This window comes from Rhinatrema bivittatum, chromosome 2 (assembly GCF_901001135.1).
Source record: "Rhinatrema bivittatum chromosome 2, aRhiBiv1.1, whole genome shotgun sequence".
NCBI lineage: Eukaryota > Metazoa > Chordata > Amphibia > Gymnophiona > Rhinatrematidae > Rhinatrema > Rhinatrema bivittatum.
The window spans coordinates 373,924,079-373,942,198 of record NC_042616.1 but is presented as its reverse complement, the minus strand read 5'-3'; the positions used below and the strand labels follow the sequence as shown (position 1 = coordinate 373,942,198).

Sequence of the window (18,120 nt, the reverse complement as noted above, 5' to 3'; positions counted from 1 at the left end):
CTCATAGTTATCAAGTGCTAGATGTGAAAAGATATCCCAACGCTTGTCATGTTTCGAAGTAGTAGATACTGCTTTGAAACATGCACGTACAGTTTTAGTGCTATCATTGGTGGAGAACAATGATTGATTTCAAACTCCTATAAGGTTTGTGGTTGGGATTTGGCAATTTATAAACTAAGGAGTCCTTTCTGAGCGATTCTACATTTTATATACAATGTTAATGAGCCATATTGTTTTTGAGGTACAAACCTTGGACTAAAAAATGGCAAAAGAATGAAAAATACAACAGCAGTCTGAGCTATATTGGACTTTATCAGAACTACATAAACAGGAATGTTCTTTTTAAGATTTTACACAGTACCTGTCAGTTGAAAGTAGTACTATTAATTTTCAAAATAAGAACTTGCTTACGTCTTGGCTCTACCACTTCTTTTGCTTTGTTCAAAGATTATTTTTCCTACTTTCTTTACATTTTGGAGAGAAAAGGATTATGGTCTATTGGTTAAGAGCAATGTACTGGAAACCAGGAGACTCGAAAGATGAAGTCCAGCTTCTGTCACCACTTAGATTGTTAGCTTTTCAGAGCAGAAATTTATTGTACCTCTACACAATTTTGTTCAATGACGCTCTGGATTAAGATGGCACAGAAATGCCAAAAACAAATAGATAAAAAGGTCTGCACCTTTTATTTGGCCATGCTCTCCATTTAAATAAAACACATTCCTTGAATTCAAGTTTCATCATTCTATATTATAATTATGCTTAGCTTCCATCAGATCCCTGATATATAGATTGATAAGTGTGGGAGTGGCAGAGTAAGAGGAATATTTAAAGAATTTAACCACTAATGACTCCCATAGGAATGAAATAAAAACTGAATTAAATATAAGTATCTTAATGATTGCATTTTGTGCAGCTATCAACTGAATTACCTAAAAAATAATTTGCTAGTACTGTTGCTTTGACTTTGCTCTTTCACGGACTACAAAACTAATTTGGGAGACAGTCTCAGATTTGTCAAACATACACGAACAAAAAAACCATTTATTTACTACTGTAGCTTTTTGATTTATACATAGTGAAAGAAATTGGGTTACATCAAAACATTTTTGGAAAGTAAAATAAAAAAAAAATACAGTAATTATTTAGCAGATTCCCAGATTGTTTTTACAAAAAATTCTCATACACAACTTAATACAGAATGAAGATTCAGGGTACTTTTGAAAACATAACACATACATCAAACAAATTCTAAACCTAGAATAGTTCAATGCCATAAACTGTGTTTATCTGTATCTGTTTTGCAGCTATTAGGTGTACAAAACAATTACAAATCACAATTCAACTTTTCTTGAAGTTAAAAGTTTCTTTTCAATGTGTTTTGTTTTTCATCCATTCACATTCGGGTTTTCTGAAGTCCCACTTTAGTCTAATGCTCCAGCTCCAGCAAGCACATTTGCCAAGGTTGAAATATTCACTTCTAAAGAAACACACAAAAAAAAATCCCAAAATTAACTGTAAAGCAGTTCCCTTAACTTATCACTCCTCTATTTGAATTTCTATGACTACTCTATAAATGAAAGCTAAAATAAAAAAAATTAAATCATAAAATATATACCTGCTTTGAGTGAATTCCACATTGAAAATGGCATGTAATAAATTCAGGTTATTTAAAGGCAGCAACAATTAATGAAGTTTTAATCTATAGCTGATTCCTCTTAGAAGTTACAGTAGATTAAAATGAGAAATTACTACTTACCTGATAATTTCCTTTTTTTTTTTTTTTAGGACAGTCAGATGAATACAGAACAAGTGGGTTTATGCTCCCCTACCAGCAGATGGAGACAGAGCAGACTGATGTCACAGTATTTAACCCCCTCTAGTGACATTAGCTTGCCAGTTTTCTCTTCAAAAGCAACTGTGGAGAGATTAGCCAAAAAATTGATTAAAAAAAGATAACCATTTCAATACCCAGCCAACAGGCAACACTGAGCTCAAACAAGAATGCAATAACGCTGGTCTAGGGACTGGACTAACACTTATCAGTGATCCCTGTAACCACACAGGAGGACTATTTAACAATCATTTGCAGCCAAGGGAGGGAAGCTGGATTCATTTGACTGTGCTAAAGAAAAGGAAATTATCAGGTAAGTAGTAATTTCTCACTTCTTAGCATCCAGTCAGATGAATCCATAACCAGATGGATGTACCCAAGCTATTCACTCATAGGGCGGGAGGCTACCCGCGGTCCAGTCAAAACCACATGTGCAAAAGCCGCGTCCTCCAGGGCCTGCACATCCAGATGATAATATCTGGAAAAAGTGTGTAAGGAGGACCACGTCGCAGCTTGGCAAATGTTGACGGGAGACAACAATTTAACCTCTGCCAATGACACTGCCTGAGCCCTAGTGGAATGAGCCCTAACCTGACTAGGTAATGGCTTCCTAGCATCCACGTATGCAGCCGAGACTACCTCCTTAATCCAGCGAGCTATTGTAGCCCGAGAGGCTGGTACTCCTGTCTACTACCGCCATGAAAGACAAACAGATGGTCCAACTTCTTCAAGGGTTCAGTAACCTTGAGATATCTGACAATATGCCTCCTGACATCCAAGGGTTGCAACAAATGATACTCCTCTACATCTTGCTCTCTGCCTAAGGACAGCAGGGACATGGACTGATTTAAGTGAAACTCAGTGACTACCTTTGGTAAAAAGGAGGGAACAGTATGCAGCTGTATTGCCCCTGGAGTCACCTAGAGAAATGGTTCCCGGCAAGACAGGGCCTGCAGTTCAGAAACCCTAAGCACAGAATAAATTGCCACCAGAATACTGTATTCAAGTTCAATAACCGTGTGGTGAGAGTATGCAGTGGTCTAAATGTAGGGCCTGCCAAGAAGTCCAATACCAAATTAAGACTCCACAAGGGTACTAGAAACCGCAAGAGAGGCGGAAGATGTTTCACGCCTCTGAGAAAACGGGCCACATCAAGATGAGCTGACAAGGATCCACCATTTACCTAACCCCTAAAACAAGACAGCTCCACTACCTGTGCCTTCAAGGAATTGAGAGCCAAGCCTTTATGCAAGCCATCCTGCAAAAATTCCAAAATGAGCAGAATCTTTACCAAGGAAGGAAGAGTACCTCGATTCTCATACCAAGCTTCAAACACTCTCCAAACCCACACATAGGCTAAGGAAGTGGAGAACTTTCTTGCTCTTAGTAAGATGGAAATCACTGCTGTGGAATATCCATAAGGCAAAATTGATTTGGATCTTCGTGAAGAACAGGCCCCTGCCGCAACAGATCCTTGAGTGCTGGAAGTCGAAGAGGCAAGTCCAGCAGGAGCCACTGCAGATCTGCATACCACGGTCTCCTGGGCCAATCTGGAGTGACCAAAAGCAACATCCTTCTGTGGTGCTCGATCTTTTAAATCCAAATGCCCAACATGGGCCATGGAGGAAAGGCAATCGGCAACTTATTTTCTGGCCAATCCTGCACTAGGGCATATATCCCCAAGGGCTTCGGATCTCTGAAGAAGCACAGAACCTTCGCGTTGCACAAGGTTGGCACAGATCTAAGAATGGAAGACCCCAGCAATCCCGAGTCAGTTGAAACGCCTCATCTGACAACGGCCTCTCTCCTGGGTCCAGACTCTCCTCGCTGAGAAAGTCTGCTCTTACATTTGCCTGCGATGTGCGAGGTTGAGATCATCTGGAGATGCACCTTTGCCCATTCCATAAGTTGATCTTTTTCCTGTGACACTTGTAGGTTCTTGGTACCTCCCTACTGATTGATTATAAGCCACCGTCGTAGCATTGTCCGACATTTTTCAGACCCATTGACCCTGCAGCCTGTCGCTGAACTGTAAACACACCAACCAGACTACTCTGGCTACCAGGCGATTGATGTTCCAGACAGACTCCTCTGCATTCCAGTGGCCTTGAGTTGTCAGCTCCTGAAAGTGAGCTCCCCAACCAAGGAGACTTGCGTCCATCTTCAGTACCAGCCAGTTTGGAGGGATTAAGGAAACTCCCTTCCTCAGATATTCTGCCTGAAGCCACCCCTGCAGTTGGGAGGAAACCTCCATCGGCAGAAGAAGCCAAATCGAATATTCTTGAGACTGCGGGTTCCACCAAGTCGGCAGGGAGTGCTGAAGAGGATGCATATAAGCCCTCGCCCACTATATCACTTCTAGGGTTGCCCTCATCAAGCCAAGAACCTGCAGGTAAGACCATATAGTCGGGTGCAGAGTGGCCATCAACAGATGGAGCTGGGCTATCAACTTCTGAAGTCAAACTGTCAGCAGGAAAGCGCAGTTACTTACCTGTAAAAGGTGTTCTCCTAGGACAGCAGGATGTTAGTCTCACATGTGAGTGACATCATCCGATGGAGCCTGGCAGGGAAAACTTTTGTCAAAGTTTCTAGAAGCTTTGACCAGCAGATTGAGCATGCCCAGCTTGCTACTATCCATGCGTCCATGCGAGGTACCCCTTCATTCTTGTAACATAGCAAATATACGAGTAAAAAAATAAAACAAACCGAAGGTGAACTCAACATCGTGGGGAGGCGGGCGAGATTCCTGAGGACTAACAGCCTGCTGCCTAGGAGAATACTTGTTACAGGTAAGCAACTGTGCTTTCTCCTAGGACAAGCAGGATGGTAGTTCTCACATTTGGGTGAGGACAAAGCTCCTGACATCCCCACGCAATCAGAGAGACCAACAGGGGCCGAATAAGGTGCCAACAGGCACAACACAATTGTGGCGCTGTAGGTAAACAAGAAGCACGAGCAGAGTTGGGTTCAGGACTAAAACAGATTACGCAAGATGGACTGACTGAAGGCACTGTCCTGACGGTTGTCCCTGTCCAGGCAGTAATGTGCCGCAAACGTGTGAACAGAACTCCAGGTTGTGGCTCAGCAAATTTCAATGACAGGGACCGCACGCAAATAGGCCACAGTCGTTGCCATAGCCTGCACAGAATGAGCTTTACTCTGCCATCAAGCTGAAGGCCTGCCTGCGCGTAGCAGAAGGCAATGCAATCATTCAGCCAATTGGACAAGGTCTGCTTACCCACCGCCACCCCCAGCCTGTTGGAGTCAAAGGATACTTGGATGCAGCTCCATCACTGCTCTCTACATTAAAGGTGGGGGTGGAAGGGAAATAGAACCAAGAGCTAAGAGAAACAGATAAGTATGAGAGAAAAAATGTGTGAAGCTTGCTGGGCAGACTAGATGGGCCATTTGGTCTTCTTCTGCCGTCATTTCTATGTTTCTATGTTTCTATGATACGAAAAGCTGGGTGGACTGCCTGTGGCTTGCCGTGCGATCCAGGTAGAATGCCAAAGCCTCTTACAGTCCAGGGTGTGAAGAGCCCGTTTCCCCTGGGTGGGAATGAGGCCTTGGAAAAAAGGTGGGCAAAACGATGGACTGATTGAGATGGAAATCAGTGACAACCTTGGGCAGAAACTTAGGATGCATACTCAAGACCACACTATCGTGGAATAACTTCGTATATGGTGCATACGTAACCAGAGCCTGAAGCTCAGTGACTCTACGAGCTGAAGTAATCGCCTCCACGAACATGACTTTACAGGTGAGGAAATGCAGGTCACAGGACTGCAGTGGCTCGAAAGGGGGCCGCATGAGTCTTGCCAGGACGACATTGAAGTCCCAGGACCCCACCGGAGGCCGAAGAGGGGACTTCAGCTTGAGAAGACCCCGCATGAAACGGTTCACTAAGGGCTGAACCGAAACGGGCCTGCTAGCGACACCTCTATGATGCATGCTGACCGCACTGAGGTTCATCCTGCTGGAACTGGTCTGGAGCCCAGACTTGGACAGGTGCCACAGGTAGTCCAGCAGCTGGGGTGGGGGCACGAGAAAGGGTCTAGACCATGACCCTCACACCAAATGGAAAAACATTTCCACTTTGAGCTGTAGGTCTTCCTGGTGGAAGGTTTCTGAGACTCCATCAGGACCCGGGAAACACAGTCCGAGAGCTGCAACGGCTGGAGGACTATGCGCTCAATATCCAAGCAATGAGGGCCAGTGCCCAGAGGTTTTAATGCGTAAGGTGCCCTGATTTTGCGATATAAGGTCGGGCATCATCCCCAGGCAGATGGGCACTTGCACCGACTGGTCCCGCAGAAGTGGGGACCAAGCCTGTCGAGGCCAAGAAGGTGCCACAAGTATCCTGAAGTTTCGAGAGAATCTTCAAAAGTAGTGGTAGAGGGGTGTACGCATACAGGAGCCCCTGCCCCCAGTGAAGGGAGAAGGCATCGCAGGCTGGATGGTCGTTCCCCAGTACCAGGGAGCAGAATCTGCTCACCTTGTGGTCGAGAGGGGAAGCAAATAGGTCCACATCCGGCATACTTCACCAGCGGAACAGATTGGCCACCATCGCTGGATTGAGAGATCACTCGTGTGGCTGGAAGGATTGGCAGAGCTGGTCCGCCAACACATTGAGGTGACCTGGCAGGTAGGTTGCCCGCAGCAACATCCCCCGAGAGAGGGCCCAGTCGCAGACCTGCACCGCTTCTTGGCAGAGGAGGAATGGGCCCATGCCACCATGTTTGTTGATGTACCACATCGCGACCTGGTTGTTCGCCTGGATCAGAACTGCCTTGGACAACAACTGATCCCTGAACGCCCAATGGCATACCATATCGCCTGAAGCTCCAAAAAGTTTATCTGACAGCGGGCTTCAGTGGCGGTCCAGGGGCCTTGCGTGCTCAGGCCGTTACTGTGGGCCCCCCATCCCTGGGGGGAAGCATCAGTGGTAAGAGTCACCTGGGGCGGAGCAGGATGGAAGGGAAGTCCTCGTTCCAGGTTGGGAAGATCCTTCCATCAGGCTAGAGATAGTCTCAGAGAGTCTGTAACACTGACCGTAGCATCTAGATCCTGAGAAGCTTGCTGCCACTGGGAGCGCAAGGCCCATTGGCAGCTCTGCATGTGGAGGCGGGCCAATGGAATGAAATAGACGAAGGCTTCCATATGTCCCAGTAGGCGGAGCAAGTGGTGGGCTAGCACCCTCTGTCTGTTGTGGACGAGGGTAGCCAGCGAGGTGAGGGACATTGCCCAATCCTGGGGTAGAAAAGCTTTCGCTTGCATCGTGTCCAGTCTGGCTCTGATGAAATCCGGCTGAGGGGACGGCCAGAGGTGCGACTTGGGGAAGTTTATGACGAACCCCACTGTCTACAGAATCTGTACCGCAAAGCATTTGGTGAAGACATGGGGGGCCGATGCCAGCCCAAAGGGCAGCACTTTGTACTGGTAATGTGCAGTCTTCACCACAAAGCAGAGGTACTGCCGGTGGCTGGGGACAATCGCAATATATACATATGCCTCCTTGAGGTCGAGGGAGAAAAGTCAGTCTCCTCTTCGAGAAGCGGGATCAGCGTGCCCAGAGACCACATCTTGAATTTTTCTCTTACGAGAAACTCGCTCAATGCCCTGAGGTCGAGAATGCGGTACAAGCCACCATTCCTCTTCAGAATGAGGAAATACCTTGAATAGATCCCTTGGCCCTGCTGAGAATGAGGACTTCCACTGCGCCCACTGCAAAGAGGGTGGAGAGTTCTGTTTGAAGGATGACCAAATGGGCGGAGGAGACCCACGATGGACATGGGGGAGAGGTCTCTGGGAGCTGGCTGAAGTGCAGACGGTACCCCTGGCAAACAATGGAGAGGACCCAGCAGTCTGATGTTATCTTTTTCCAGTGACAGGTGAAGCTGAGGAGCCTGGGGGATCCAACACCAGGCATTTATTTATTTATTTATTTAAATCTTTTCTATACCGTCATTAAGGTGGGTACCATCACAACGGTTTACAGTAAGGCACAAAAAATAATGTTATTAAAATTTATCAGTTTACACAGGTGCCATTAGGTTCGGTAACATAGTTTTTTAATCAAAGCTATATGTTAAATGAGTGTGATCACTATTCTGTCCAGGTCAATTCTATAGCAGTTTGAGTTCAGGACTCATTCTATAAATGTAACTTATCCTTTAGTGATGAATTCTATTAAAAACGAACACCCTTATTGATTCCTGTTTGTGTGGGTGTTTTGTCTCTTGCACTTCCCTGGTTTGAACCTTGCAAGTCCTTGGAATCTATTCTCCCTTCTCTTTTTGAAAGGCTTGTTTAAATAGCCAAGTTTTTAGATTTTTTCTGAATGTTTTGTTTTCTCGTTGTAGTCTTAATTCCAAGGGCATGGAGTTCCATAGTATGGGTCCCGCTAAGGATAACGCTCTCTCTCTTACCTGGGTTAGTCTTGCTGTTTTGACTGATGGAATAGTTAGAAGTGCCTTGTTGGCTGATCTTAGATTTCTGTTGGGGATGTGTACACGAAGGGCCGTGTTGAGCCAGTCTGCGTTTTCGTTGTGTATTAATTTGTGTGTGGTGCATAGTGTTTTGTACTGTATTCTTTGTTCAATGGGAAGCCAGTGTAACTCGGCCAGTGTTTCTGTAATGTGGTCTCTTTTCCTTTTTCCAGTTAATACTCTTGCAGCCATGTTCTGTAATATTTGTAGTGGTCTTATGGAGGTGTATGGTAAACCTAGTAGAAGGGTATTGCAATAATCAGTGCTTGCAAATATTAGCACTTGCAGTACTGATCGAAAGTTGGCGGTTGTTACCAGTGGAGAGGGATGTAACCCCCTGTACAACTGGGGTCACCTTCCCAGCCTCAGGGAGCATTGAGGTTACTATCCTGAGGTGGGGAATTAAATCTCCTGGGCCATGAGCTGGGGGCAGGATAACCTGTAGGGCTAGAAGCAGGCTGAGAACACGCCACACAAGCAAACCACTTTCCAGGCTCAAGTTGTGCTGCAAAAAAAATAGATAAGTTTATTGCAGAATCTTCTGAATCAAATATAAGGACAGTTCAGATACATGCAGAAATTAAACAGAATTACATTTCCAGAAAATCTTTAACTCTTCTCCTTCTAGTTCCTCTCCATAAATAACAGTTTCTTCTTACGGGAGTCTCTAGTTACTTTGTTTCTTCTCTCTCCTTAATCTTTTGCACCACCTAGCCTGGTCATCTCTTAATTTCATTAGTTAGCAAAATAATTACTCACAAAATTGTCCTGTTCAGCTCCAGGAAAAATCCTTCTGATGCAGGATCAGGAACCTCTGAGCCCCAGAACAAGTTTCCTTTGGCACAGTTTGGCTTCCTGGTCCAGATAAGTTCTTGCCCCAGTCAATCACAGGCTTTATCTTTTAAAATTCCTCTGCTTCTTCTCCTCTGGCTTCAGGGGATTTTTAGAGGAAAATCTCTGCCCACTCCAGCTGCTCCCCTCTGAAATCATGGGAGAGGATCACAACTCCATGCAATCTCTTTCTTTTGCAATCTGGAGCAGCCCCAGACTCAGTAGAGTCAGGGTTTTATCTCTTCTCCTCAATGACCGAGCCCCTCAGGGATGTACCCTCTTGTCTTTCCAGAAAGGCAGGTAACACCTTCTGACACATAGATAACCCAGAGCTCTGTGTTATCCCTACAATGGTTCCAGAATAACCTCTTGCCCTTTCAACATCCTGTGCACTTCCCACAAATGTTACACACTGAGGCTCTGCAGATTTCCTATCAGGAGGAAAACTCTATTTTACCATAAAACCTAGCACTGTTAATTTATTTCTATACACTTGTGTAGCACAGGGGCAACAGGGAGAAAGGTAATAATTTTTAGCATGGTTTCTTTTACTTATAGGCAAAAGGGGCATCTACCCTAGGTCCTGCATAGTAAGCATTGCATGAGTATATAGGTCTCTTCCCAGATGACTCTCTACTGGCAGGCAGAAGGGAACAACTCTTAGCTTCCTGCTCCAGCCCCTCCCTTCCTCAGCAGTTTTCAGGGAACATTCAATGAAATTGTCTAATTCGTCCTGGATCAGAGAGAACCCAAAAAAAGAACTCAATTTTTCCAAAATTTTGGAAAAATTAATTTTTTGGGTTAGCGCACACTAACTCCCATTAGTGCATGCTAACTTTAAAATGTTAGCGCGCACTAACCCGAAATTCGGGGTCCCCCGAAAATAAAAGGCCGCACCGCAGGAAAAACGAAATTTCCCACAGTGGGCCGAAAAAGAAGTCCGAACCGAACGATTTTACCGCTGCACATCTCTAGTTGTTAGAAGTGGTTTAAGTTTTCTGAGGACCATGAGTTTGGCGTATCCTTCCTTTACTTTTATGGATATATGCTGTTTTAAGCTTAGTTCTGTGTCGATTATTACTCCTAGATTTCGTACTTTCTCTGCAAGTATTATTTGTTTGTTGTTAATGAGTGTGATTGGGTTGTGTGAGATCTCCATGTTTTTTTCCTTTCTAAATGAAGGAATTCTGTCTTCTCTATGTTAATTACTAGCTCCATTTGATTTAATAATAGTTTGATAATGTCTAGATACATGTTCGCTATGTTTAATGGTTTCTCCATTGTATCGTCAATGGGTAATATAAATTGGATATCGTCTGCGTATATGCAGTGAGTGATTCCCAGGCCAGCTAGTAGGTGGCATAATGGGAGCAGGTATATGTTGAAAAGTGTAGCAGAGAGGGCGGATCCCTGTGGTACACCTGTTTGAAGGTCTATTTTTTCTGACATAGAATCTTTGATTTGAACTTGAAAATATCTGTTGCTTAGGTATGATCTAAACCATCTGAGTGTTTGGTTGCCTAGTCCTATTTCTTCTAGTCTATTTAAAAGTATGTTGTGATTAACAGTATCAAAAGCTGCTGAGAGGTCTAGCATCACTAGAATGTATTGTTTACCGTTATCGAATCCCCTCATGATGTTGTCTGTCAGCGCCAGTAGGAGTGTCTCTGTGCTATAATGTTTTTGAAATCCATGTTGTGAGAGATATAGGATGTTATTGTTATCTAGGTGTTCCGCTAGTTGCTTTTGTATAGTTTTTTCTATTAATTTTGCAATTAGGGGTAAGTTTGATACAGGTCTGTAGTTGCACAGGTTAAGTGGGTCGCTGTTTTTCTTTTTTAAAATGGGTTTTACGATTGCTCCTTTCAGTGCATCTGGCATGGATCCTTCCTCTAAGGATAGATTAACAATCCTTGCCAGTGTCGGTGATACAGTGTTGGCCACTTTTTTTATATCTGTGGTTGTTATTGTGTCACATGTATGTGGGGCGGGATTTAGTTTTTTAGCATAATTTCGATTTCCAATTCTGATACTTCATAGAATGTTGACCATTGTTTAATTTCTCTTTTTTTCATTTTAATTTCTTGTTTCGTTGTATTTGGGATTTTAGTTTTTAGGTTCTTAATTTTGTCATTAAAAAATGTTGCAATTTCGTTGCATCTGTTTTCTGGAAGGTTTTGTGGATATTCGGATTTGTGAGGTTTTTTACTATGGTAAATAATGTTCTTGGGTTGTTTCCATATTTCTCTATTTTACAGCTATAGAACTGTTTTTTTTGTCTCTAGAATGACTTGTTTATAGTAAGCTAGGTGTTTTCTATATTTTGTTAAGTTTTCATTGTTTTTATTTTTTTCTCCAATCTTTTTCTTTTTTTCTTAGTTTTCTCTTGATTTCCTTTATCTTTTCATTATACCATGGGTTTGTTTGTTTGGGATCCCTAATGTTAACATGTTTGATTGGGTTTATCTCTTCAGCTATTTGCCTGGTTGTTTGTAACCATGCTTCGGTTGCGGAGCAGCAGTTTGTGTAGTCTAATTTTGCTAGTTTTTCTTCTAACTTTTCCTTTAGGGTTTCTAGGTCATACGGTGGGCGATATTTAACTTTAATGGGTTCTTTTTTCCTTTCTTGTGCATGTGGTTCGCTATATTTAATTGAGGATTGTATGAGGAAGTGATCTGACCATGGGATGGGCGTGTAATTGGTTTTAATGTGTTCTAAGTGGTTGTGGTTGATGAAAGATATATCTAGAGAGTGTCCTGCTCTGTGCGTGGGTTTATCAGTAATTAGAGTGAATCCTAGTGCAGTCATAAAGTCCAATAGGGTTGGGCAGGTGTTTGATAGGTGTGTATGTGAAGGTTGAAGTCTCCTAGTATGATGGTAGGTTTGTCAGTATTTAAATGGCCAGCTGACTTACACTCCCTTGTTGCCAGTCAAAAGTCTGTGGTCAAGAACTGCTGGGGAGCCGGTTGGGGTCTAGGCGCCCGCTACTGGCGGGGTGACCCCTGGTCTGAGGCTGGTGAGTCTGTGCAGCCGGTGGATATTTCCTCTGCCAATAAAAGGGTTTCCGAGAGCCCTGCCTGGCACTAGCGGACAGTTGCTGAAGTGTATCATGGTGGTCCTTCAGCTGCACCACTGCATCCCGGACTTTGTCCCCAAACAGGTTCTCACCTATACAGGGGAGATCGGCAAGCCTGACCTGGACCTCCGGTTGGAGATCAGAGGCCCAGAGCCAAGCCATTCTCCTGGCACTGATGCCCATGGCGGCCAAGTGGGAAGCCGTTTGAAAAACATCATAGGTGGAATGTACCTCGTGTTTACCTGCCTTCAGACCCAGTGAAGCGATGGCAGAAAGGGCTTCCTGCTGTTGCTGGGGAAGACCCTCCGCAAAATCTTGGACTCGTTTCCAGAGATTGCGGTTGTACTGGGTCATATAAAGATGGTAGGCGGCAATGCGGGCAACCAGCATGGCGCCTTAGAAGATCTTTCTTCCCAGGGCATCCAGCTCCCTATGCTCGCGCCCTGGGGGAGTGGAGGCATGGGTGCGGGGAGCTATCTCTGATCGAATCCCATGGCCTGTTGCACCAGGTAGGTGGCATCAGCCTGTTAATGGGGGAGACTGAAATGGGGTGCTCCCACATGTGGAGGAGGAGTTCTTTGAAAATCTTGTGGATCAGAATTGCCATGGTCACACAGATGGCACCCTCGGACGTCGTGCGAGGCCCCCAGGCAGATGACTCAAACCTCATGCGGATCCATGATGGACATGGTCCATGGGCACCGACGAAAACCGGTCGACTCCATGAAAAACATCTGGTGTGTGGATGATGACTGACAGACACCGTGGGGTGGGGAGTTGGGAATCGACCGTAAATTTGGCAAAAAAATGGCTGAAAAACGACCTACCATACCGAGGGGGCACCGAGCGCGAAGGGAGACCCGACAAGGATTTGGAAAAACAACTTGAGGAATTGAGGAAAACTGAAAAAGGTTGGAGTTCCACGGATGGTGAGGCAACTGCACTGCGGAAAAGAGACTGAAAGGGGACCTCGCGTGGACAGTAGCAGGCTGGGCATGCTCAGTCTGCTGGTCAAAGCTTCTAGAAACTTTGACAAAATCTTTCCGTACTGGGCTCCATCAGATGATATCACCCACATGTGAGGACTACCATCCTGCTTATCCTAGGAGAACACCTTGCCCTACTTTGAATCAAAACAAACCCTGAAGTATTCCAGTGACTGAGGATGAAAACTGCTCTTGGCTAGGTTCACCAATCAGCCAAGCTAGGTCTACCCTTCAACACCATCAAACCATTACAGATGGTACAGAATTCCGCTGCTAGAATCCTCACAAGTTCTAACAAAAAAGACCATATCACCCCAATCCTTCGTAACTTACATTGGCTTCCCATCAAACATAGGATACTCTATAAGATACTCACAATAGTACACAAAGCAATATACAATCTGGCTCCTATCATGCTAAGCACTCAACTTCAACCGCATACATCTTCTAGACCAATTAGAAGCGCATACAAAGGAACACTGCATGTCCCACAAGTAAAATCAGCATTGAGCAAACGAGCATTATCTTCAGCTGGACCCCACCAGTGGAACGCTCTCCCCCCAGATCTAAGACTAGAACCCAGTCATCAAGAGTTCAGGAAAAGACTGAAGACCTGGCTTTTCCAACAAGCCTTCCCAGATTCTCAATGATACTTAGACAGGAGGACTTCCTAAATACTAGGTATCCCTAAATTATCGACACCTCACCAATTCCTACTATCAGGACTCCACAACTGCTCAATCTATTTTTGAATCCATAAGTTCACTATATTATTCTTATTGTATCTATATGGTAGATTTGACAGGTCATCTCTACTACGTTAAATAGTTAATTTGTATATACATATTATATTATATTATATTTATTATTACTATGTTAAATTGACATCCGGTTTTATTGTTCCTTATGTTCTACAGTTCTATGTAAAGCCCCCATCCGCTGTTGGGCAGTTCATCGTTTTATGTAAACCGGAGTGATTTGTAATTCCCACAAGAACTTCGGTATTTAAAAAAATTAAAAATAAATAAATAAATAAATAAGTTCTTGCAGCAGGGAAATCACCTTGTGAATCACCAGGCGGCTCTCTTCCGGCAACTTGGCTCGGAGCAGCCAGTCGTCCAAATACAGGAGTACTAGTATTCCAGCCCTTCATAATTCTGCCACAACTACTACCAGTACCTTGGAGAAGATTCTGGCAGTGATGGCCAAACCAAAGGGCAGTGCCCAAAACTGAAAATGGCACCCCAGCACTCCAAACTGGAGAAAGCATTGATATTCTGGTTGGTTAGGAATGTTAAGGTGTTCTTTGAAACAGATCCAGGGAGTTCAGAAACTCTCCCGACTGTTCAGCCAGTATCACTGAGTGCAATGTTTCCATGTAGAAATGGTTCACCTGCAGATGACTGCTGACACTTTTGAGGGCCAGGATGGGACAAAAGGAGCCCTTCTTCTTTGGCACAACAAAATTAATTAAATATCGCCCTGTATTTTCTTGAGATGCAGACACTGGACCATAGCTCTCAGACTGAGGAGCCTTGACAATGTATTACTCTCCACTGCCTGCTTCTTCTACAGGGAGTGGCAGAGCGACTCCATGAATAAGCAAAATAGAGGTCTATTATCTGTGCCTACAATGCGAAACACATACCTAACGCAAATAAGAGAGAGAATGTTTTCTGTGGAATTCTCTACCAGAGGCATAAGATTATTGAAATGGAAATTATGTAGCACTATGTACTATATAATATGTTTTAAATGTCTTATGGACCTATAATACGAAGGTCAATTTTGTAAACCGTTTTGATCTTCTTCTGGAATGACAGTGTATAAAATGCTTAATAAATAAATATGTTCTGAGGAACACTGTGAAATTCCATTGCATATCCATCTCGATCACTTCCAGGATCCACTGATCTAATGTGATTTCGGTCCACCTCTGATAAAAGAGAGAGAGGTGTCCCCCCTATCTCCTGTTCCCAGGGATGGGTCAGCAAACCTTCATTGGGAGGCTCGGAAGGTTCTACTACCCGAGCCTGCATCTCTTCTGGGCTGTCTGGGATGAAAGGACAGAGACCTACCAAAAGGCCGCGTTCTCTGAAAGGTTGCTCCTCTATAGGGTCAAAAAGGCATGGATCCTCTTAGCACGAACCCTCATATTAAAGGGGCGCTATGTCTGCTTCTTTTCCGCCGGCAAACGAACCGAAGATGTGCCCCATTTAGTGGCCAGTTTCTCTAACTCACTCCCAAATAAAGGCGAGCCATTAAAGGGCATCTTGGTGAGGTTAGCCTTGGAGGTCGCATCGGCCGACCAATTTCTCAACCATAACTGGTGCCTAGCCACTTCTATCGAAGCCATCCCTCTGGTAGAGGTGCGGACCAAATCACAGCCTGAATTAGCCAAGGCAGCCGTGGCTGGTTCCATAACTGCCCTTGAATTCACCCCAGAATCATCAACCTACTGGGAGAGAAGTAAACAAGAGCGAGACACGAGGGAACAACAAGAAGCGATCTGAAAAGACATTGCCACTGCTTCAAATGCCTGCTTAAGGGTAGTCTCAATCTTTCTAGCATAAGCATCCTTCAAGGCCTCTCCTTCTTCCACAGAAATAGTGGTCTGCTTGGAGACTGCGCACACAAGTATACCTATCTTCGGAAAAATAAGCGCCCTTTTACCGCTGGATCCAGAGGATACAAGCTTTATGCAAGGACACCAAAACGAGATTTTCCTTCAGCTCAGACACAAAATCTATCACAGAGATTGCAAGCATGTCCAAGGTCTAAGAGATCAGAGCTGGCAGCTCATTTCTATGAAAGAACTATAGCATAATTCTATAAGGTTCTAGATCTGGAGACCGCGGGGCTGGTCTACGGTGAGCATCTGCAAACCTTTTGCATTAAGTCCTGCTTCGCGCAGCATCTGCTGCATATGGTTCCAAAGAAAGTGTAACTCTTGGGTGAATTGGGTTCCGCGGATAGGATATGCTTGGGGAGTCCGTGGAGACAGAATACATGCTGGACGAAGAGTTGACAAGTCACCAAGGAGATACAGGAATATAAAGTCAGTCCCAAAATTCAAATTTTTTCAAATATGCAAATATGTAATTCATCAAATCGGCAACTCCATTGCTCAAAAAACACAAAGATTTTTCAACACAGGGTCCCCCTCTGTGGTTTAGTTTATAGAACACATTACCTAAACGGTACATGATAGTTGTTTTATGTAAAAAATGGTTAACCATTACGGGATCCTCTGCTATGTACCAGATCCCTTATATAAAAATTAATTCTTTGTTCTTGTTTTATTTATAGCTTTGAATGCCACAAGAAAATACTGTTCCCCCCCGACGCAGCCGCGTTTGGCGAAACACTGGTCCGTGAAGGGGGACCCTGTGTTGAAAAATCTTTGTGTTCTTTGAGCAATGGAGTTGCCGATTTGATGAATTAAATATTTGCATATTTGAAAAAATGTGAATTTTGGGACTGACTTTATATTCCTGTATCTCCTTGGTGACTTGGCTACTATATTTGGAGAGCAGTATTCGCTCCACTGTGTTGCTTGTGGACGAAGAGTTGAGCCAGCTGAGGCACCGAAGGGAGACCAGGCAGGGCGATGAAATGTGACATTTTCGAGAAGCGGTCAACTACCACCCAGATGGCTGTATTGCCATTTGAGAGCAGGAGGTCCATGACGAAGTCTGTGAAAATGTGTGTCCAAGATTCCTTGGGGACCGGCAACAGCTGTAAGAGCCCCCATGGTCGACCCACCAGGGGTTCTTGCTGAGCACAGATGGGACAAGAGTCCACGTAGGCCTGGATGTCTTTTTGCATATTGGGCCACCAATAGAATCGCTGGAGGGAGGCGAGGGTTCGAGCTTGTCTTGGGTAGCCAGCAACGTGGGAATCGTGGGACCAGAATAACACCCTGTTGCGGAACTTCTGTGGAATGACAGTTTTCCCAGGAGGGACGGTTACAGTGGCGGACAGCAGGACTTGTGCAGGGTCTATAATATGCCGGAGTGGTTCGATAGTATCTTCGGAAATAAAGGACCGGGAAAGGGCATCTGCTCGGAGGTTCTTGACTGCAGGTCGATATCGGAGCTCAAAGTCGAAGTGGGCAAAGAAGAGGGCACATCGGGCTTGACGTGGGTTCAGACGCTGGGCCTGGTGTAAGTATTCCAGATTTTTATGATCCGTGTAGACGGTGATCCGGTGTTGGGCTCCCTCCAGCCACTGATGCCATTCCTTGAAGACGAGTTTGATAGCTAAGAGTTCTATCGCCAATCCCGTAATTCTGTTCCGCTGGGGAAAATTTTTTAGAAAAGAAGGAGCATGGGTGGAGAGTGTCTGTGGAAGAGTGCTGGCTTAAGATGGCCCCTACCCCTTTGAAGGAGACACTGACCTCCATGATGAAAGGGTTTTGTGGGTCAGGGTGCCGGAGACATGGCTCCCGAAGGAAGGCTGCCTAAGTTCTGAAAAGCTGTTACAGCCTCTGGAGGCCACCGCTTAGGATTCGCCCCTTTTCGTGTCAAGGCCGTGAATGGGGCCACCAACTTCGCGTAGTTGTGAATGAAGATAGCAAATGTTGCTTACCTGTAACAGGTGTTCTCACAGGACAGCAGGATGTTAGTCCTCACATATGGGTGACATCGTCAGGATGGAGCCCAATCACGGAAAACTTCTGTCAAAGTTTCCAGAACTTTGACTGGCCCCTACTGGGAATGCCCAGCATGGCACTAACCCTGCAGTCAGCAGGGGTCCCCCTTCAGTCTTATTTGATAGCTACAGGCAGTGCCGAAAAAATAAAACAACAAAACTTTGGCGGGCGGGTTTCGTGAGGACTAACATCCTGCTGTCCTGTGAGAACACCTGTTACAGGTAAGCAACATTTGCTTTCTCACAGGACAA

At 44.8% G+C, this 18,120-nt stretch overlaps 1 protein-coding gene across 4 annotated transcripts in view; it reads right to left on the bottom strand.

The window, feature by feature from the left end:
• Window positions 1-292: 292 nt before the first annotated feature.
• LOC115084728 (serine-rich adhesin for platelets-like) overlaps window positions 293-18,120 on the bottom strand; it is an 859,145-nt gene continuing 841,317 nt past the window's right edge. For all 4 annotated transcript variants that reach the window (XM_029589967.1, XM_029589968.1, XM_029589969.1 and 1 more), the window contains one exon: window positions 293-1,480. In XM_029589967.1, coding sequence (XP_029445827.1) covers window positions 1,425-1,480 — 56 coding nt within the window. In that variant the 3' untranslated portion in view covers window positions 293-1,424. The remainder of the gene's footprint in view (window positions 1,481-18,120) is intronic.